Raw genomic sequence first — 23558 nt, forward strand, 5'->3', positions numbered from 1 at the left:
ATGTGACAAATTTTGCAGACTTTATTATATTATTTTGCCCAAGGTTTGGCACGATCACAGCCTTCGATATATAAAGAAGGCAATGTAGAAAGTGAAGAATATCCAGAATATGAAGCTCATCAGATCAAAACTATGCCTCACTCCCAAATCCCAAGGCCATTTTGGAGTATAAAGCCTAGAGATAGGCACCTTTATCACTCATTCTCCACTCAAAGAGGTAGGTAATAAACCCATCTGTTAAGAGATTGTTACGTATGAATTAAAAATATATCTCTGGGTGGTGAACACACAGTGTGATTTATGGATGATGTGATACAGAATTGCACAACTGAAATCTATGTAATTCTACTAACAATTGTCACCCCAATAAATTAAAAATAAATTAAAAAAATAAAAAAAAAATAAAAAGGTATAAGGATTTCTTGGTAATAGTGTGGTAAGGTATCAATAAATATTTACTAAATTGAAAAAAAAATAAAAAAAATAAATAAATAAATAAAAATATATCTCAACAAAAACTCAATTTATGCTAATCCTTACAACCAATTTAACAGATTCTGAACTTATTGTAATCCAAAAAACTAAATATAATTTCAACATTCTAAAATAAGCAATGAGGCCAATTTTCAGTTATCCTTCAAAAATACACACCCACAGGGAGGAGGGCATGGAAAGGACAAATCATCCCAATTATCTATATCTGAATCTTTAACGGTGTCATCCTTATACATTCATCCTTGTGGAATGAATACTCCTAGAAGCACCCAAGACAAACAAATTTTTCATTTTATCTATCTATACTGTTTGAATTTTTTATCATACATTAATATTAATTTCTAAAGCTAGTTCATTTTAAAGCAAATTCAAAAGAATGTAAACAAATGAACATATATGTGTAAATATATAAAAAATATTAAAAATATATATGGAAAACATACTTTGTTATTTAACTATTTGAATTCACTATACCAAGCATTAATATTGAAAACAATAACTTTTATAACCAAAAGAATATGGTCAATAGTTATGGTAGTAGTTATCTCTAGTGATAAAATGACTACTTTTATTTTCTTCTTTTACTGTTATGTTCTGAACTTTACTGAACCTGTGTTACCTACAAAATCCCCCCAAAAACTAAAAAGCGCTAAACTGAAGGAAACCATTGTTTCCAACAAACGCAAATGAAAGAAAATATTTTGATATATTCCCAAATAATAAAAATAAAATGTGATAAATTACTAGAAAGCATATCATGTTGAAATATCATTATATTCACCTATTATTAAAATTAAGTGTATCTGCCCACTTCATATCTCCCCAGATATTTTTTTTTTTTAATTAAAGTTTATTGGGGTGACAATTTTAGTAAAGTTATATAGGTTTCGATGTACACATAATGTGATATATAATGTGTTACAGAATTATACACCTGAAACCCATGTATCTTTTAAGATCACAAGTTAAATGTAGATAAAGAAAGAATGATACAAAAGGTGTAACTACCATTTTGACATTCAAAAATTTCTCTTAAAAATTAAATGCAACCTATACCATCTTCAAAATAACATCTAAAAACTAAAATATGAAAACAGGATCTCAAAGAGATATCTACATTTCCATTTTTATTGCAGCATTATTCACAATAGCCAAGATATGGCAACAACCTAAGTCTCTGTCAACAGATGAACAGATAAAGAAGATGTGGCATGCAGCATCCCCCCTTATCCACAGGGGATACGTTCCAACACCCCCAGTGGATGCCTGAAATCATTGATAGTACCAAACCCTATGTATGCTATGTTTTTACCTACATATGCATACCTTTGTTAAAATTTAATTTATAAATTAGGCACAACAAGATATTAACAACAATAACTAATAATAAAATAGAACAATTATAACAATGTACTGTAATACAAGTTACATGAATGTGGTATCTCACGCAATCTCTCTCTCCCTCTCTCTCCCTCTCTCTCAGCCATGAGAAAGAAATCCTGCCATTTACTATAACACAAATGGATCTTAAGGGCATTATGCTAAGTGAAGTAAGTCAGAGAAAGATAAATACCCTATGATAGCACTTACACTGACATCTAAGAAAGCCAAACTTACAGAAACAGAGATCAGTATGGTGGGCACCAGGGACTGAGGGGAGTGGTGGAAATGGGAGGTGTTGGCCAAAGGGTACAAACTTCCAGTTATAAGACAACTAAGTTCTGGAGAGCTAATGTACAGCATGGTGGTTATAGTTACTATATCATATACTTTAAAGTTGCTAACATAATAGACCTTAAATGTCCTGACCACAAAAAAGAAATGGTCATGATGTTAAGCGATGGACTTGTTAACTAACGTTATGGCAGTAATGATTTTGCAATACATAAGTATAATATAGCAAATCAACACATACACAGTAAGTTACACAATGGCATATGTCAATTATATCTCAATAAAGCTAAAAAAAAAACTAAAATATAGATGCACTCCTAATTATTCTAAAACAATTTATTATAAAAAAGGTAATAAGACTCCTATACTAATATCTGTTAAAATAATTATTTCAACTATCAAAACATTTGATAAATAAACATTTGCTAAATATAACAAAGCTATAAAAATATGGATTACAAAAGTTAAATATTATTGAGGAAGCATAAAATTTATACTAATAAATATTTTAAAACTTAGGAATATGAAATTTGAAGCTAAGCTTTATTATAAGAATAAAACAATCTTAAGAGTGTATAAAATCACATAAAGAATTAGCAAGTATTAAAAGAAAAACTATTCAAAGAAACAAAAAAAAGACTGAATCAGGGAGACCTGGTAATTTTTAGATTATAAACTGACAGCACATCTGTTCATTTTAGAAGTGCCCAACAATCATTAAAGACAAGGTGGTGGGCAGCAGACATACCAAAAAGCACGATATTATCGAGAGAAATAACACTTTCAGACTTAAATTTGCTATAGATTTATGTCAAACTAACAGAACTCTGAAACCAAAAATTTAGCAGGAAGAGTACTGCACAGCTAAGAATACTAGCAAAACAAAAACTATTCAATATTTGAAACATGCTTAGTTTGCCGCTCAAGCCAGAAATTCACACTCTTTAGAGAGCAAACCTTCTCTAACAACAAAGCAATATTCTTCAAGCATTAAGGTTATTTGTGTAACTTTTTGAGACGTCTAACTTACCGGGTACCATCTGCTTTCCAGCTTACTTTATATGGCTTCTGCTCCAAAAGTTTAATATTTTGCTTGTCCATGGAAACAGGCTGTGCTCCAGGGAATCCAGACCTTAAAGAGGAACATTTTACTATTATGGCTGGTATCCATACAAAGCAATACATGTCCGAAACCAATCTCACATGAGTCACACATTTATCACAATGTTCTCATCATGAGATTAATGTCAATTGGAATAATATTAGCTTTCAGAAGAATACTGACAAAGGTTATCATTTTTTTGACATTTAGATCACAAGTTAATAAGATTCTAATTGCCACTATAACTATTGGGCTAATTTTTAAATATTAACATACATGATCTAAATAGTAAATATGTTTACAAGTCTTTCAAATCAGAAAGAAGTTCAAATCTTGCCTTAATTATCTTACATTATTCTAGACCCCATGTTCCTCCATCATGACACCGCCAACTTGGCGTAACTACAGAGTTGGCAAGTGTCTCCTCAAAATATGCGCAGAAGTGACAAAAACAGGAGACATGTAGATCAAGATTAAAGTACACTGACAAGGATTTAACACAACTAAAATCAATATTACTTCATCATCATTTTCATCTTTTAGTTACAATTATTTCTAGCTGGTTGATCTGTATGTACCAGTCAAAAAGTGCTTTGTATTAGGAATTTTTAACAATTAACAGTCCTGTTTTATCACGTTCCAGCTGTACTATAATTTTCTGCCACAGATAGCAATGATCAACGGAAATGATCATAGACCAAGACCTGAGAGAATCCTCTCCCATGAAATGTCTGATAAATATTTTCAAGGCCTCATAGAGGGAGCATATTTAAAACCAATTCTCCCAGTTTACTGACTACAGAAAAACTGAAAAATGTGGCACATTCAAGTTTCACCTCTTCTCCCTTAATACAACGATAAGGGCAACCCAAACGTTAATCAGCAACAGTAGAATCAAACACACAAAACAAATACTAGATAGTGACAACAGTAACTTTCTACTCCTTTAGGGAGACCTGTGCGTCATCTAATTTTTGACTCAACTGTCTAGTTATTACACTGGCTGTCCTGAGAACAACCTGATAAACTCTTACATGACATCTTTTTACGCACTCTATGTAAATATACAAACTTCAAGGAGCAAATAAGCTATGTTAATGTCTGCATCAATATTAAGTGTTGCAGGAAAAGAATAAATTTGACTTAAAACATTAAAATGTTTCTTACCCTTCCCAGCCACAGAATTGATGACACTTCTGCTGTACTTCTGCTAACTTCGGTTGAGTTGTCACTTGAGTTACACCTTTAACAGTTATACCTTCCAAGAAAATAGCACCCTGAAAATAAAGAGAAAGAAAAAATATTTTATTAGAGTTCAAATCCATTTACAAAAACCAGACTGAGAGATAGATTCATTTATCATCACAAATCTTAGCAAATATATGAAACAAAAATGGTCTGCTCCAGGAAGCTCTATAAACTCCCCAGATGTACACTAGTTCTCTTTAATCCAGCAAATAATTTCAGCTCAGTGTCTATATAATATTGTCAAAGCATTTCATAGGCACTACTCAGAAATTATAGCAGTCATAATAACTTATCTTCCATTTACTCAGAGCTAGGCAGAGTACCTGGCATTGTACGAACATTTTTCTAACCCTTCTAACAACTCTGAAAAGTAGACTCTATTATATTTATTTCACAAGTGAGTATATGAGACATAAAGACTGCATGCAATTTATTCAAATGGTAATAACAAAATATGAACCCAGGTCTACACTACATCAGTCACCAAATATCCTCATTTGGGGAAGGGTAGAGGAGTTGCATCACTTACAGAGTATGGATTTAAAGGGATAAACACCCACAATATATATCTTTCTAAACTGGAATAGAGGATCAAAATAGACAAAGTGGCTAAACTACAGTCACTCGAGGTATCAACATAAAAATTAAATATTACTCATCATTGAACTTTTAACCTAAACTCTTTAATTCAGACCTACATAAAGTATCTTATTATATTTCGTAGCATATTTTTTAAAAATCACAGAGAAGTGAGACAGTTGGAAAATTTATATATCACATAAAGAACACTCCTGAAAAGTTTAAAAACTAAAAAAATAGTTTCGATTCATGCTACAGTTACTTTCCATAAGAGGGCTGGCATTAGTCTCAAGAAAAATCCATAAAACAACTCTAGCTGTTAATGTAATTACAGGATAAAAAAACATGGTCTACAAGCTGCAATGATCAACCTTCTAGCAAAGACACGACAACTTGAGCCACTTGGGAAGAGAAAAAGAGAACACAATATTTATTCCACATACAGCCCTGTCAAATATAGAAGAGTCCTGCATCGAATGCAGTCATCTAATTCAGATCCCAATTCTGATTCACATTATAGTTATCTAATATGCTGTCTACTTTATTTTTCTTAAATAAGCATACTTCAGAGATTTCATGAGCCAAGGATCAAAGAATACCATTGCTCTCTCTTACACCATTAACCTCTCTTTACCAGCCAATGAAATTTGTTTTAGAACAATTTCTACCATTAAATATAATAATGAATAAATGAATGAAAGAAAAAGAGAGACAAGAAGGGAGGGAAGGAGAGAGGGAGGGAAGGAAGGAGGGAGGGAAGGAAGGAGGAAAAGAGGAAGGGAAGGAGGGAGGGAGGGAAGGAGGAAGGGAGGAAGGAAGGAAGGAAAGAGAGAAGGATAAGAAAGCATTTTTAAAGGAAAGCTAAACCAGGTGGATAAGATTTTTGCCATATTCAGTTACTGAGATATTGAGATATTCAGCTAACTTCAATATTCTTATAAAAGTATTCGTATATCTAGTTATGCTAATTAAAAGAGAAAATATTAAGAGTTCAAAATTCAACATCTTTATTCTGAAGGTACTAGTTTTACATGAATAAAGTATCTAGCTTCATTTATAAACATGTATTACCTAAGCAAAGCTACGAAATCAATGATAATTTCTGAAAAGCAAAGGCCAAATTAGCACAAATTAACCTTAAAAACACAAACATTACTTCTTTTTCTAACAGATAATGAAAAGGACTAAAACAGTGGAAATATAATCAACATTCAACCAAGCACTTTCCCACAATATTACTACAGAAATATTTTAATAAGTCTATGCAGTTGAACAAGCTAAATATTTTTTAATTTAACAGAACAAATAAATATTGAACCTCAGTACAGATTTAATAACCATTGAGTTTGTTTATAAAAGGTAATTCCAACCATTTGTAAATGTGTCATCCATTTATTTTTTTCTTCCTTAATCTTTCCTACAACGTAATTTCTTTTTTACTTCTTTACCTTCCCCTATTTTTTTCTGCAATAACTAGTATTAAGTAAAAATAAAGGTAGGAATAAGTCCAATAAAAAAAAGTAAAGCATGATGTACCTTATTCACAAGTAATATTTAATAACTTTAAGATAACTTAATTTGCTATCTACTGTCACTACAAGTCTCTTGTGACAAAAATATCAGTTTATAGTATTCAAAATTATGTAATATTTCCAAGAAAGATCACTAATTCTAAATATAAATAGCAATGTCTTAAGTCTGAAACTACTTTCAAATATAACATAATTGAGTTTTAAAGTCACTGACATTTATTTTTACTTTTTAACAAATTACCACTTCACTGTGTGGAAATATAGAAAAATCAAAAGTATAAAGATAATATATGCTTAAGATTTTAAAAAGTGCATTTCATCGACAGATTATGCCAGCCTAAAAAATGGAAATTTGTATGGCTATCACAAACAAGACAAACGGAGTGAGTGTTCAATTAGAGAGAAATTAAGGATATTATTACAGAAGATGGGGGCAAATAATGTGAGAAAGAGGTGTGTGTGTGTAAAGAGAGTAAGCAAATTTGCATGTAATGTGTAATAAGGATATCTGAGCAATGAAGAAAATGCATTAGCAGTTTTATTCAAAGAGATGATCCCAAACATCAATTCAAAGGGGCAAGCAACATACCTGTAAGTCATGCTTTTCCAACTCAATTAACAGCATATGCTCAAAAGATGAATAAAGAAGGTACCTTAGGAATGTGAGGGCCAAGTACAGGACATGTACCACTGTTATAAACCAAACAGAACTATCAGAATTTACTACAAGGAGTCAATTACTTCAAATCACAGTTATATCAATATACGAGTAGGAAAGAGGAACTCAACAAAAATAAAGTTTCATGCCAAGAATTAATCACTCTTGGATTACCTCTGCTATCTTCAACCTCAGATTGAAAAAAAGGAAAACAAAAGCTTTCCAAACATGAGTTTGCCAGTTAATTACACCTACACTTCTCATCCCTGTCAACCATACTACTGACATCACCCAAAATTCAACTCTCCAGTCACCTTTTCTCTCTGATGCTCTTGTCCTCGCTACTTTGGAGTCCCTACTCCTTGGTTCATCTAATCACCTTCCCAGAGTGCCAATATAAACCCTGGAATCTGTTTTCCACAAATAACCTATAACTTCTTCCCTATAACCTCAATTTTTTTCATGAACCCCATATATTCTGTGTCTTAACTAAAAGCTAGCTCTCCACCAAGAAGACCACTTCTCTCTTCAGTTGAAGCTACTCATTCTCTCATTGCCTAAGTCCCATGGGTAGCATAAACCATTCTATATCGCTTCTTTTCTAGCATCTTTCAAAAGCTCCTTGCCCATTTAGGCTAACTCCATTCAGCTACATCACTCAACTGTGGTAGGCCAGACATTCACAGTGGTTGGTGGCATAACAGCTCTCTGTAAGAGCTGTCCTCCCCATCCACTAGACAGAACCCTAACAGCCATGTTACATGACATTACAAAATAACACCCTCCTCTAGCCAAAGTTGATGGGAGCACGCGTGAACCCCCTAATTCAATCTGAACCCATCAGGTTCTCTTCTAGTAACTTTGGAATTGAGATTCTGCCTGTGGCTAAAATGATTAACATGTAAGCTTTTAGAAGATATAGGACAGTTATAATCTCCCAGGTAAACAAGGAACAAAGGAGAGAGATAGAAATAAAAAGGAGAGAAATGCAAAGAGGAGGAATTAAGAACAAATAGCAGAGGGGTGGCCGGTTAGCTCAGTTGGTTAGAGTGCGGTGCTCTTAACAACAAGGTTGCCAGTTCGATCCCCACATGGGCCACTGTGAGCTGCGCCCTCCACAACTTGATTGAAACAACTACTTGGCTTGGAGCTGATGGGTCCTGGAAAAACACACTTAAAATAAAAAATCATTTAAAAAAAAAAAAAGAAGTTCTAAAAAAAAAAAAAAGAACAAATAGCAGAAAGTAGGTTCTAGGTAGCTTTCCAGGTCCAGCCTCCAGTCCCTTCCTGAGATCGGGCTATATTCTTGTGCTGGAGAGTTCCACCATTTATTCATAGTAAGTTCCTCTTATTATTTAAACTAGTTTGAGTTAGTTTCTGATACTTGTAACCAGAGAGTCTAAACTTAACCAAACACTCTGTGCTTCGTGTATTGACCTCTGGTTATTTCTCCACATTCATCAAGAACAGTATTTCCTACCATGCTAACTTCTATCATTATATTGGTAACAGCAACATTCACTGAGGTAATTTGACCCATCAAACAACTTAGGCTTCACAGTTCAGTCATTTCATTTCCAATAACCCTAGTCTTCTGCTTAACTTGAACAACCAGCTCGATGGCCATACCATCATCATTCCATATTGCTCCACCTCTTGATTCATCAATTCAACTCACACTGAGTGCCCATATACCTCTAAAGCCAACGTACCTCTCCTGACATCTTTCATTAAATAGCTTAACTCTTACTCTTACTGTGCTCACTTTTCAATTTCACCACGACTAACAATCTCTCACTCCTCCCTTTTCATAGTCTAACAGCCCCCAATCCCGACCTTATTTGCAATTCAGTCTAGATCCTATGGCTGATTACTTCAATTATTCTTTGCTTGATATCCTCTGTACTCCTTTCTCTCTTTCCATCACATCTATACTAAATATACCCAATATTGTATCAATCTACCATTAGTCTCTTCCACTCCCGCATAAGGCTTAAATTTACTGAGGAAAAATCACAACCTCAGTACTGAAGATGAGATATCCCTCCCCCCTTGTTGAAGAACTTTCTCCATCTACTCTTGAACTACATTCCCTTTCATCTCCTCTGATTGCTCTATCATTTATTCCCCAACTTTTATTGACATTCATTGATTCCATTTGCATCTTATCCACAAGTAATAAATATGCTTGAATTTGCCTTTTCTGATTATGTCTGCATCAAGCAATCACCCTTACTCTCCCTTTTTTATCATAAGCAAACTACTTGAATAAATAGACTGCACTCATGTGCAGAAAAGAGTTAACACAACGGGACATAAGGTTGACATCTGGAGGGCATCTGGGAATGACTCTCAAGGAGTGTTCTCAGTAAAATGATAGGGGTGGTTCACTGTGCTAGACTATTTGTACAAACAATACAGTTTATGCTGAACAAATGCTTTCCTTCTGGGATTCTGAAATTTTGGTACGTGCTAGACAGAGGCTGCCTACGTGACCGGCCATCAATAAAAACCTTGGGCACTGAGACTCTAATGAGCTTCCCCAAGCAGAAACATCACACATGTTGCTGCATTTCATTGCTGCAGGACGCATAATGGGAAGGAGAGCATAAGGAACCCTGCTTATGGACTCCTCTAGACTACACTTGTCATTTTCCCTTATGCCCCACTTACTTATCATTAGTACATCACTATAATAAATCTTAACTATGAGTACAGCTACTCGTATATGCCGAGTCCAAACATAGAAGTGGTACTGAGAACCCCTAAGACAACTCTGTCTCCATTTTCTAGCCTCCCATTAGATTCTTAAAATCCATAGTCTGACCTGGTCCTAATGTACCACAGAAAATAATCCTCAGATGAACATGCTTTATCCTTATTGTATTTGTCCCCTGTGATATTTCATATTATTAAATCATTCACATAAATCATTACATAACTCTAAACTATTTTTTATTTTTCTTTATCCTTTTGTGCTGTACCAGGGAAGAATTTCTTAGTTAGCTCTTCCAACTTAATAATTTCCTATACAGCTAACCTCATTCTGCTATCCAACTCATCTACTGAGTTTTTTGTTTTTTTATTTTTTATCATTTCCAAAATCTCTAATTTGTTCTTTTTCATAATAGCCTGCAATTATTTTATGGATTTATATCCTCTCTCATCTTCTTAAGAAATCTTCTGTTTGCTTTTTATAAGCTGATTCTTCTGGTGTTAACTAAAATGAATGAGGTAGTTCTATATGTACTAAAACAATATATCCAAGTTTTTCGTGTTTTTTTTTTTTTTAATTAAGGCTGCAGGAAAACACATTAATGTTTTTAAAAGGGAGGGGTAAGGTCAAAACCGAAAATATGTATGTAAATGCATACAAAAATTGTATTTAAAAGGACAGACCTTTTAAAAAGTAGAGACTAGTGGAAAGGGAGTGAAGAGATACCTTCACTTTTTACTCTACATAATTCTAGATGTTCACATTTTTATTTTGCAAAGAAAACTGATCTTTAAGTCATTTCTGTACACTTTTAAAACAATGATTGAGAGAGAAAGAGGGAGGGGTGCAGAGAGAGAGAGAGAATGGGGAGAAATTCTTCAAAGATGACAAAAATGCCAGTAGAGAGGTGAAAATTAAAGAATTATAAATTGTTTCTTTAGTTTTCAAACTTTCTTTAATGTAAGTGTATTACTTTTATAAGTAAAAATATATTTTTACAATTTTAGTATTTACTAATTATGATTTCAAAACAGGAAAAACTACCATAAGGCATAAGTTGGTTTTTTTTTTTTTTGGGGGGGGGGTTGTTTTGTTTTGTTTTCATAACTCTGCCTTTGGAAGTATAGCACATACATTGTTGAAAATCACCAACCCCTCAATGCTAGTTAGAAATCAAACCTAACTGTTTTCTCCAAAAACAAAGGAAGGGAAGATTGCTGCTTTGAGCAATGGCAGACCAGCTTATTTAGACCAATTTTGAAGCCATGAGTAAAACCTAGACAAAATGTCTTTTGCACCTATTTGAAGACAATGGAGAATTAGAAAGGCAATAAGAACTTGAAGGACCAAGAGCTCAGAGGGAAGGGAAGCCCAGAGAGGTGAGCTAGACATCTGGTATAGCTTTTCTCCTTTAGGATTTTCCTCTACAGGCACTGTTACAAAAATGGAGTTGGGAGGCTAAGAAGCTAAACAGAACTTTCAGCAATATCATAGGAATCATAAAACAAAAACTGGAGTTCCAGGCCACTAAGGAGAAGGGATTCTATTTAATTCTCCAGGCTTTCAATTAAGATTGCCAAAGGGCTACACTCTAGGAATAAGGGTGAACCAAAAACAGACCAGCCTCCCAAAACTGAAACCTAGCTTCTAAACGATTCAATCCTTGACTGAGTTAAGATGTTCAACTCCTAGGCCTATATAAGAGCAAAAGTACATCTTCTCTGAAGGAAGGTAACGTGATGTAGAGTCCCAAAATATTTCCACAATTTTTCGTACATAATGTCTAGTAATCAGAAATACCTATGTATGAAAAAAACAAAAAAACCCTACAATTGACTAAAAATCAAAAGGACATTAGAAGAAAAACTAAAGGAGATCCAGAGGAGATTCACACATTAGAGTTATCTGTCAGAGGCTTCAAAATAACTGGGATTAATAAATTCAAAAACCTAAATAACAAGATGAAGAGTTCCACCAAAGAACTGAAAACAATTTTAAAACTCAAATGGAAATTCTAGAAGTGAAAGTAAAATAACTGAAATTAAGTACTCAATGGATGAATTTAACACCAACTTAGACAAAGCTAAAGAAGGAATTAATAAACTGGAAGATAGGTCAGAAGAAAATATCCAGACTGAATTAGGAAACAAAAGGATGGCAAATATACTAAAGAATTTAAGAGACATTAAAAAAAAAAAAAAGGAGCCTACTGAGTAAGGCCCAAAAGGAGAAGAGAGAAAGAATGGATCTGAAACAATATTTGAAGATATTAATAGCAAAAAATTATCTAAAACTAACTTTTTTAAAAAAATCCAACCATAGATTCTAGAGTCACAGTAAATAGGAAGCAGGATAAATACAAAGAAAACCACAAGTAGAAACATCATTACAAAACTGTTGAAAATCAAAAACAAAAAGATTACCTTCAAAGAAGCAACTTCTCAACAGAAATACATTATGGAATAATATTTCCAAAGTGCCAACCCAGAATTCTACGAACATTCTTCAAAATGATGACAAAAAAACAGACATTTTCACACAAATACTAAAGGAATGTATCACAGCAGACCCATATTAAAGAAAATACTAAAGAGAGCTCTTCAGTCAGAAGGAAAACTATCCAAATGAAACCACAAAAATATATAAAAGAATGAAGAGCACTAGAAAGCATAAATATGTGGGTATAGCTAATGAATATTAACTATACAAAACAATGATGATGATGATGATGATGCCTTATGGGGTTTTAAATTTTTATAGAATTAAAATACATAACACCAAAAACGTATTTTCTGAGATTCTTGCATTGTCTAAAAAGTGGCAAAAGTATTAATATATACCAGACTTTAACAAGTCAAAGATGAATACTAAAATCTTGGGTAACCACTAAAAAACTAGTAAACTAGTAAAACTAATAGGCAACGGGCAGGGGTGACAGAATTAAAAAAAAAAAAAATTGAGTATAAAGGAGGCAAGAAAGAAAGATAAAAAGAAACATACCACAAATGGGACAAACAAAAACAGACAGTAGAACAATCAGTAAATCTAAAATAAGTAAATCAGTAAAATAAATGTACATGAACTAAATACTCCAATGAGGCAAAAACTGTTGGCTGGATAAATAAAACCCAACATGATATTTATAAGAGACATAATACCTTAAATAAAGGATAAATAAATATCAAAAGTAAAAGGACAGAAAAAAGATATTTCATATAAACACTATCCAAAAAACATTTGTACAATCATACTAATATCAGATATTTTACAATGCTAAAAGTTAAGACACTACAAAGATAAAATAATCTTTTACACATATTTGTATAATAATAATATCACCCCAAATAATATCACCCCAAAACATAAAGCAAACCTGACAGAACTAACAGGAGAAACAGGTAAATCCACAATCATAGAAGAGAATTTATAAAATACTCCTCTTAGTAACTGACTAAACAAAACAGGAGAAACTAGGTTTGGGATTTTATATTGAATGTTATTTACTTTCATTTTTTTAAAAAATGCCCATCTTGGATATTTTTCTCTTAATGCTGCTTGAGCTCATGTGCAACTATAGGAATTTGATGGTACTTGATATTATAAAATAAATGTCATTTTTAAGACCCTTTCTGCTGGCCAAAAAAATACAAAAACAAAACCTGCAAACTTTACTCCATTTTGCAAAATAGTAACTCTTTGTTTTAAACTCTTTTACACATTAAAATACTATAACATAATTCAAAAACACATTAAGCATATGCTCATGATCATTATTCTTAAAAAATATCCTGTATAAAAATGGTATCATAAAAGGATAATCATCTGTATGTTATGTTATTCTACTAGACTTTCTTTAGAATGTGATTCCTATTTTTCTAGGTATATGATTCAGTAATTTCTTATATCTAAATCCAGGAAATAATGTTACACTAAAAGAATAATAAGCTATTTTTGAAATTATTTCTGTTTCAAAGCAATTCACACTTTTAGTGGCCTTAGAGTTTTGAAGTTTGAAACGTGTAAATACATACAAATGTTTTTCAAACAAGGGACTTTTTTTAAAAGCCTAAAATAACCATTATATGATTTACATAGAACAAGACATTTTCTTCCTTGCCTGTGAATCACAGCCTATTAATAAAGGCTGTGGTTGTTTACTGCTCAACCATGATTCCCACACACCTTAATTATTAACTTCATTAGCACTTAATTATCTCCACACTTTCCCTAACTTACCCTTTGGCTGAGAGCACATACCTGTGTACACACAAGTACAACCCGTACTTTTCTTCTCCACATCTCTCCTATCCTTCCAAGAAAGGGAGATTAACTCCTAATGTTTTTAGTTAGGCTTTTATTTCTAGAAGATTAATAGGAGTTTGTCATAGAAGTAAAAGTCTTCTTGGTTCAACTTTACAGAAAATATGAAAATACCACCACGGGGAAGGAGAATGCATATGTAAAGTTATTTTAACTCTGTGAGATTTTTGTAAAGCATTAGTAAAATTTTCACTAGATACTTAGTTGGGATCTCACAATACTTTGCAAAGAAATAGTAAATTCTCAATCTAAGGTCTAAGAGTTCTTTGCTTTACCTAAGAAACAAAAACAGGATGAATTTATGTAACTGAGACTTTTCTTGTAGAAAAGGCAGACACATGGCTATCAGGAATCTTTAGAAATAGCCAGAATGAAATAACCTCACAAATCTAGTAAAACAAATACAGTCAACATTGCATTTGCATAAATCTCAATAAACCTGGTGAAGAAAAAGGTAAAGACTATAATAATTTTAAACATTACCAGTTTTAACCGTTCTTTTCTCCTTTTGCCAAAGGAGGCACTTGACCCAGGTTCTGATTCCTTTCTTCCATCCTCATCCTCATCTTCATCTTCATCATCCTCAAAACACCAATCTGGCAATAGAGGTGGGGGTGGTGCTTCCTCTATATCACCATAGCGACGAAAAAGTTCTTTCAAATAATCACCCTTATAAATTCCTGGTGGTCTGGCTTGAGCAAAAGTAGCAACTGCTGCTTCAATACTATGGAAAACAAACACCATGCAATTTCCTCACTACTCTCCATTTATGCAAATTTATTAAAACTCACTTATTAAATTTATGGCACCAAACAAAGTACGTTAGAGATTTATAAAATAAACAAATCACAGTCCTGTTCTTAAGGCATTCAATCTACGAAGGGACACATTCATTCCGAAACAATTTTAATATAAGGTACATCAGTAATTCCTAAACTCCAGAGGTAAATTGCAATGAGTGTACGGAAGAGACCTGTATAGTCTGTGAAGGATTTAAATAAAGCTTTGAAGGTTGAGGTCTGACTCTGAGGGAAACATCAGTCAAAAAAATGTGAATAGCAATATGAATGAAAGTAAAAAGCATGCTGGTTTTTCAGGAACTTTCAACAGACCCAGGCAATAAGAACATCGGTCATCAGAGAAAGGCTAGGCATAAGCTGAGTCTGACACAGGACTCTGGGATTATTGTTTACAGCATAAGAAAGGCCAGAAAAGCTGAGCTAGAAGTGCATGCAGAAGAGAACCACTTAGGATGCACGAGCAAGGAAATAAAATATAAAATCACATGCATACTTCAGCTGATTATATTCAGAGAAGGACCTACTATGTAAAAGGCTTTGTAACCAAAATAATGACCTTCAATCAGTAAAGGAGGAAATTCAGTTAGTAAGATTCCATTCTCTCAGGAATTTTGAGTAACTAGGGTTCTAATGTCTCAGAAGCTAAAAAGGCACTTGACAAAATAACAGGTGCTTAATAAAGACATGCTGATTGATTTAAATAGAGTAACTCTGTTCCAAAAATACCTTCTCTGTATAGCATTATAAGTTTTTCCTAGTATTCAACAGCTATAAAAAGGTACTATTTAAAAAAGGATAACAATAGTAACATCCAAAGATGAATAAAAACACGAAATATTGGGAGAACTTGTCTCTGATAATCCTGTAAGATGTGAAAAAACATCTGGACAAGAAAATACATAGTATATGGGATCCATAAGCACTCAACTACAGGGCTACTTAGTACAAAAACACCAGATAATGAATGGTATTCTAAAGATTAACCAAATCTAAAATGAAAACAAATTCAAATTATATTAATTATAACTTCACCAAAAATTTGGCAATATAAAGTGCTAAAACTAAAAAGTCAATAAAAATGTTTTTATTAATTACTAAATATATCTTCCATTATAACAAGAAACAAATACCTCCAATCCATTTTCTCCACCAAAAAGGCACATATGAGGAAACCAGTGCGATTGAAACCATGGGTACAGTGAACACCTAGAAAATAAAGTAGCTTTGGTTTAAAATTAATAATTTCAGAGACCACATTTTACTTTAAAATTCCAACCTGCAATCAAAACATTTCAATCATTTTATAAAATAACTACATTTTTAAAAACTCAGCCCTTTCTTATAACTATTAATAACTTGTCAGTTTAAGTTGCTTAGAGTCTAATTCATAACATTAGCTAGAACTTTAAATGTACTACATGTTGATTTATTAGTTACAAATTGTCTGTAAGGTCTAAAGATTTCTCTTAAAACTAAAAGATTCCAAGTATATTTTAAATAAGGAGGTATTTTAATCAAACATACACACACACAATCACACACACACAAATACACATACATACACACACACGACACTTGACTCTAAGTTCTCTGGAAACCAACTTACTGTATCATTACATTAGCTTATAATCTTTCAAAATAAACTTTTAGGAAAAAAACCTGCTGAGAAAAAGGTATTTGTTTTTCTTAAACCTTTTTTTCAGGACATATTTGAGATCAGTGTGGCCCCACCTCTATATTTTAAAAAGCTGCAAATGGGCTTCATAAATTACAAAAATGATTGCATTTTTAAATCATTATAATTACTTCGAAAAAGTAAGAACAGCTTGATGCAAACTGCCACATGAAAGCATTACTGCCTTCAGGTTAATTCACTCTCCTGCAAACCTCAAAGTGGAGGTTTTCCTATTATCTCTGTTTAATGGGAGGATATCCTGACATTCAAGAATATATATCTTTCTTTTTAATGTTACCTTTTACAAACTACTCTTTTCTGTGTATATAAAACATCCTGGTAGAAAGCAACGAAAATCAACTACAGAAATAAACTAAAAGTCAGAATTACAAAACTTCTAGAAGAAAATATGGGAGAAAATCTTTGCAACCTTAGTGTAGGAAAAAATTTCTTAGATAAAACATAAAGTAAAAGGAAATACTGATAAATTGGACTACTTCAAAATAGTAAATGTTTGCTCTTTAGAAGATGCTTGAGGAAAATAAAAACACCAGGCACAGAAAATATTCACAGTACATATACCTGACAAAGGACTTGTATCCAGAATATATAAAGAACTCTTACAACTCAGTAATAAGATGAAACAACCCAATTTTTTAAAAACCAGGCAAAAGATTTGAACAGACACTTTACAAAAGAACATATGCAAATAGTCAAGAAGCACATGAAAAGATGATCAACATTATTAATCATCTGGAAAATGCAAATTAAATGAGATTCCTCAATGAGATTCCACTACACATTAATCAGAACAACTAAAACCAAAAACACTGACCACAACAAATGTGAGGATGGAGAGGAACCAGAACCCTCATATGCTTCTGGAAATGGAAATGGCACAGTCACCTTGGAAAAGAGTTGGGCACTTTCTTAAAAAGCGAAAAATACAGCTGTATCAAATAACCCAGACATTCTAAGCCCAGTTATTTACCCAAGAAAAATAAAAACATATGTGCTTCACAAACTTATACATAAAGACGAATGTCCACTACAATCCCAACACAAATGTCCACAGCAACTTTATTCATAATGGCCAAAAAGTGCAAACCTACCAAATGTTAATCATCAGGTGAAAGGATAAACATGTTGTATACAATGAATACACTCAGCCATAAAAAGGAACAAATTACTAATAAATGATACGAGAATGATTTCAAAACCATTACGCTGTGTGAAAGAAGTCAGAAAACAAAAAGAAAAGTACGTATGTAATTTCATTTACATAAAATTCTACAAAATGCAAAAATCTGTATAGGACCACAAAAGGCCCTGAATAGCCAAAGCAATCCCGAGGGGAATAAAACAAAACCAGAGACATCACAGTTCCTGCTTTCAAAATATATTACAAAGCTACTGTAATAATTCCAGTATGGCACTGGTATAAAACTAGACACACAGACCAATGGATACAGAGCCCAGAAATAAACCTCACATATACAGTCAACTAATATTCAACAAGAGAGACAATAACACTAAATGGGGAAAGGAGAGTCTCTTCAACAAATGGTGGTGGGGAAACTGGATAAACATATGTAGAACAACGAACCTGGACCCCTAACTTACACCACTCACAAAAATTAACTTGAAATGGATCAAAGACATAAGATCCAATACCATAAAACTCCTAGAAGAAAATGTAGGGAAGAAGCTACTTGACAATGACTTTTGGGTATCAGACCAAAAGCACAAAGCAAAAATCAACAAATGGGATTATATTAAACTTAAAAGTGTCTGCCCAGCAGAAGAAACAATTAACAAAATGAAAAGGAAACCTATAGAATGGGAGAAAATTTATGCAGACCATATATCAGATAAGGGCCTAATGTTGAAAATATATTTAAAAATCATACAATTCAATAACAAAAAAAAGTCCAATAAAAAATGGGCATAAAATCTTAATAGACATTTTACTAAAGAAGACATCCACATGGCTAACAGGTATATGCAATGATGCTCAACAGCACTAATCATCAGGAAAATGCCAGTTAAAACCACAATGAGCTACCGTGTTTCCCCGAAAATAAATCCTAACCGGAAAATAAGCCCTAGCATGATTTTTCAGGATGACATCCCCTAAACATATGCCCTAATGCGTCTTTTGGAGCAAAAATTAATGTAAGACCCAGTCTTATTTTCCGGGAAACACAGTATCACCTCACACATATTAAAATGGCTATCATCAAGAAGATAACAGATAAGTGTTGACAAGAATGTGGAGAAAAAGGAACTCTTGTGCACTGTTGGTGGCAATGAAAATTGGTTCAACCACTACGGAAAACATAAACGTTTCTCAAAAAATTAAAATAGATCTGCTATATGATCCAGCAATTCCACTTCTGAATATATACGCAAAGGAAATAAAAACAGGATATGGAAGAAATGTATCAACTCCTATGATTATTGCAACATTATTTACAATAGCCAAGACATGGAAACAACCTAAGTGGCCATCAATGGGTGAATGGATAAAGAAGATGTGGACATCCCACCATTGCAACAACACAGACGGACCTTGACCACATTATGCTAAGTGAGACAATCAGACAAAGAGTAGTGTATAATATCACTTATATGTGAAATCTAAAAATGCCAAATTCATAAAAAATATAGAGTAAAATGGTGGATACCCGGGGTGGGGGGTGGTGCACAGGATAGATGTTGTTTAAGTGTACAAACTTGCAAAATAAGACCTAGAGATCTAACGCACAAGTACAGTAAATACAGACAACAATACTGTATTGTAATCATAAAACTTGCTAAGAAATTAGAATTTAATTATTCCAATCACTAAAAAGAAAGGATAATTATGTAACATAAGTGCTAATTATAGTATAACAGCAATCATATTACAATGTATAAATGTATCAAATTAACATGTTGTAAACTTTAAATTGCAGTTATAGGTCAAATACACTTCATTTGAAAAATTCTAGAAGATGCGAACTAATCCACACTGACAGAAAGTAGAAAGTGATTGCTTAACCCACAGTGAAGGGTTGAAGAAAGGATGAACACAAAGGAACATGTGACGCAAAGGCTCTGAATCTTGACTGTGGTTTCACAGGTGTCTGTATCTGTCCAAACTCATTAAACTGTACACTTCAAAGGAATGCAGTTTATTATATGAGTATATAAATTACATGCAATACTGTTGATTTTTTTTGAAAAGCTAGCTGTTAAAGCGAGATGCAAGCACAAGTCTGCAACTGGCTTTAATAACACATTCCAAATGGTAACGTCCATCAGCATGGCCTTGTTTTCAGTAATTGACTTTACTGAAAATGTTATAAATTGGATAGGTTTTTAAAAGCATACCAATAAAATATCATTTTCACCTCATTTCTGTAATAGGTTAAGATTTCTTTCCAAAAACGGTTTTTGCTACTTAAAAAAACATTTGAAAATCTGTAGCTTAGAGTTACTATCAATTGAGCCAAATCATCTATTTCTACATCCATAGTAAAGAAAATGATCGTTAATATTTAGAATCAAAATCTTAGTCAATGAACAACGCTCAATCAACAAGGATACAAAGGAACTGCAGACAATAAGAGCAATTTGTGCAAATTAAAATTTATGAATCAAAATAGACTTTAAATGAACCATACTGGCTAGAGCATGGAGTATGATAAGAAAGTAATGCCAAATGCAGCTGGAGACAATGAGAGGGTCAAAATCTGGAAGAAACGTGTGCACCACACTGAAGAGATTATAGGAGCATGGAGGGATAGTAAAGAATCTTAAGCATGGCAAAAAAATTAGCAGATTTCAGCAAATCCACTCCAATAGCAGCTCAACAGAAATAAAGAAGCAGCAACAACGAAAGCAAGAAAACCAGTAAGGAAGCCATCCCAGTAACTTACGCGAACGTGTGAGATAAGTAAGATTCTGTGGAGGGAAATAATCAGAGGCGGACTAAAGAGACATTTAAGGTAGTATCTGCAACTTGAGGGGTGAAAGACTGACAACACTAAGAGAAATGATTTAAAAGGAGTCTTTGGTTTCTGACTCAGGTGACTAATTGGGCAGTGGTACCATTTACAAGGATAGGAAGGAAGTACAGTTTACACCAGTCTGTGGGCAAGGTAATGAGTACAGCTGGACATGCTGAGTTTAAGGTTCTCACGGGATTGACGAGTATTTGGAAATAACGACAGAGTTTCACAAAGTGGTCTGGCTGGAATTGTAGATTCAAGAATAATCAGTTATACAGTTAATTATGGAAGGGGTCTGTGGTACACATAAGATCACCAAGAATGAGTATGTAAAATAAGACAAAAAAATTAAGGATGAAATTTGAGGAAAACCAACCTTTCAAGAATAAGTGTGGGGGTGGGTGGACAATAAACAAAGACTAAGAATGAATTGTCATTCTTAGGGAACATGGGGTCATGTACATCCAGGAAAGAGGAAATTTCAAGATATGAGTGTTCAATTGTTTAAATGTCACATGATAATTAGAACTGAAAGTCACTATTTGATTAACACTGCAGATGGAAGACTCCAGATTGCAATGAAGTGAATGCAAATAAACCGGATTCAAGTATCCATCTTTCAAAACGTCAGCTGTGAAAGGGAAAAGGGAAATATAAAACAGAATGAAAAGTGGCGGTTTTTGGGGGGAGGTGGTATCGTATAACATGAGAGGCTTAGGTATGTTTACAGATTGAGAAGGACCTACTTAAATCACAGAGGTTGACAACAAGGATATATTATAACTGAAGTTTCTGAAGGGACAAGGTAAAAAAATAGATCTCAGCCTTGAACACAAAAAGATCCCCCCTTAGAAATAAATGTCTATAGTCTTTAAACTCTGTAAGTTCCATCATGTTCATTGCTTTGTAAGAAAAGGGGCCTCAAAAAAGTTACACAAAGATGTTTAGCTGTAAAGACTTTTAAATTCAACATGTAGCTTAACCCAACAGGTAAATTTCCTTTCTACTTTATATTTCAGACCAATTTAAGCAATAAATGTTCTAACTTTAGATGTTTCTCACCAAAACCATCTAATTAATTTACTCTAGCAAGATCAACTAAATATTTTTATGAATAGAAAATGTAAGAATTGCCAATTAAGTGATTCAGTCATGTGAGAATATATAATGTAAGAAAGTACAATTGCTCTTTTAATATTCTATTATAACAAGACATATAAAGTTTCAGTATTATTGACAAAACTCTACAAAAAATTTGGAAAATTATGTATTTAATGTAAAAAAATTCCATTAACTATACAGTCCATTAAGTATACTACAAGCTTAGTCTAATATGTCTTCAATGTTAAAATTTCAGTTTTCCTCCGTTTATTATGAAAATGGGTCCATCTAGTGGCAAGTAAAGTACAATTTATAACTAAAGATTAGCTCACTATTAAGTATTTCAAGTCAACTTCTTATTCAAATTTGTCTTCATTTTCTAGGTAAGCTAATAAATGAAATAAATTTACATAGCATTTTAAACAATATTAACACTAATCTACGCATTAAGGGAAAACTGTAGTTCTTTTAAAATCAAATCAAGAGAAAAAACCATCTCCCCAACAAAAGGAGAGAAAGATGAACTGTAAGTATGTAAATATACATACTAGATATATAAGTATAAATTAGGAAGAGATGACTTATAAAGGACTAGTGACAATATATCTTTAAATGAAGCCTGATTTCAATACACAATTTCATTTCTATCTCACCAATCAGATACATTATATTTTTAGGATCAAAAAATTTACCTGATCTGTCTATATCAGTGGTTTTACACTGGGGCAATTTTGCCCGCCAACCCTCAACCCCCGAACACCTGGCAATGTCAGGAGATAATTTTAATAGTCACAACTAGCATTTGGAGGGTAGAGACCAGGGATTCTGTTTAACATCCTGCAATGCACAAAGAATTACGAGTACAAAATGTCAACAGTGCTGAGGTTGAGACCTCATCTAAATGAGCAACAAAATAAGAACAAAAAAAAGAAACTTACACTTACAAAGAACTTATGATGTGCCAAGCTATCTTAAATATTTTTATTTAAAAGAAATGCTTTTTACATAAATAAGTGTGTGCTACTCATGAAAATTTATATTTACAAATCTGTCACATGTACTTATAACCAGAAACACCTAAAGTAATTGGAAGCATTAGTTAAGCTATGTATCTTATACATAGTCTACCATTTACCAAGAATTGAGCTGTTTCTCTTTTAACACAAAACAGATTTTCTCCACCCCACAAAATTCTTATTCTCAAGTTACTTCTGTACATGCAAACAAATGCACTATACTTCCATAATCTCTTATTTGCAATTATAATTTCAAAAAAGTTCTAAAAAAATAAGATTTTTTTTGTAAATCATTTGGGGACAAAAACTGACCTGAACTGATGTGACATTATTTACAGTCTATTTTTCCCTCTTAGTGTGAAAGAATATTCATATGTTCAATTGCAAAAAAATGTTCAAGTGTTTAATTATGGAATGCTCTCTAACACTGAGATTATCTCCATTATTTTCCACTAAAAGGAACTCAGGAACCAGGCTCCTTAGAAAAATAACTGAATCTGGAAAACATCTCATGCCAGAAAACAAGAAACCATCAAAGACTGATAGGGTGATAGAAGGATACAGAAACCAACTTGAAGGGGCTTCCACTGGCCTAGGATGAAGCAATTTGGACATAAGAATCAATACTGACTGCAACCGATTTAAAT

The 23558-nt window shown here is 33.0% G+C and overlaps 1 protein-coding gene across 2 annotated transcripts in view; it reads right to left on the minus strand.

Annotated features, from left to right (window-relative positions):
• The window catches only part of RNGTT (RNA guanylyltransferase and 5'-phosphatase), a 238504-nt gene that overhangs the window by 199208 nt on the left and 15738 nt on the right, over nt 1-23558 (minus strand). For both annotated transcript variants that reach the window (XM_033103164.1, XM_033103163.1), the window contains exons 5-8: nt 16255-16330; nt 14808-15048; nt 4439-4548; nt 3200-3301 (exon numbers count right to left, since the gene is read on the minus strand). In XM_033103164.1, coding sequence (XP_032959055.1) covers nt 3200-3301; nt 4439-4548; nt 14808-15048; nt 16255-16330 — 529 coding nt within the window. The remainder of the gene's footprint in view (nt 1-3199; nt 3302-4438; nt 4549-14807; nt 15049-16254; nt 16331-23558) is intronic.

This window comes from Rhinolophus ferrumequinum, chromosome 3 (genome assembly GCF_004115265.2).
Source record: "Rhinolophus ferrumequinum isolate MPI-CBG mRhiFer1 chromosome 3, mRhiFer1_v1.p, whole genome shotgun sequence".
Taxonomy (NCBI): Eukaryota; Metazoa; Chordata; class Mammalia; order Chiroptera; family Rhinolophidae; genus Rhinolophus; species Rhinolophus ferrumequinum.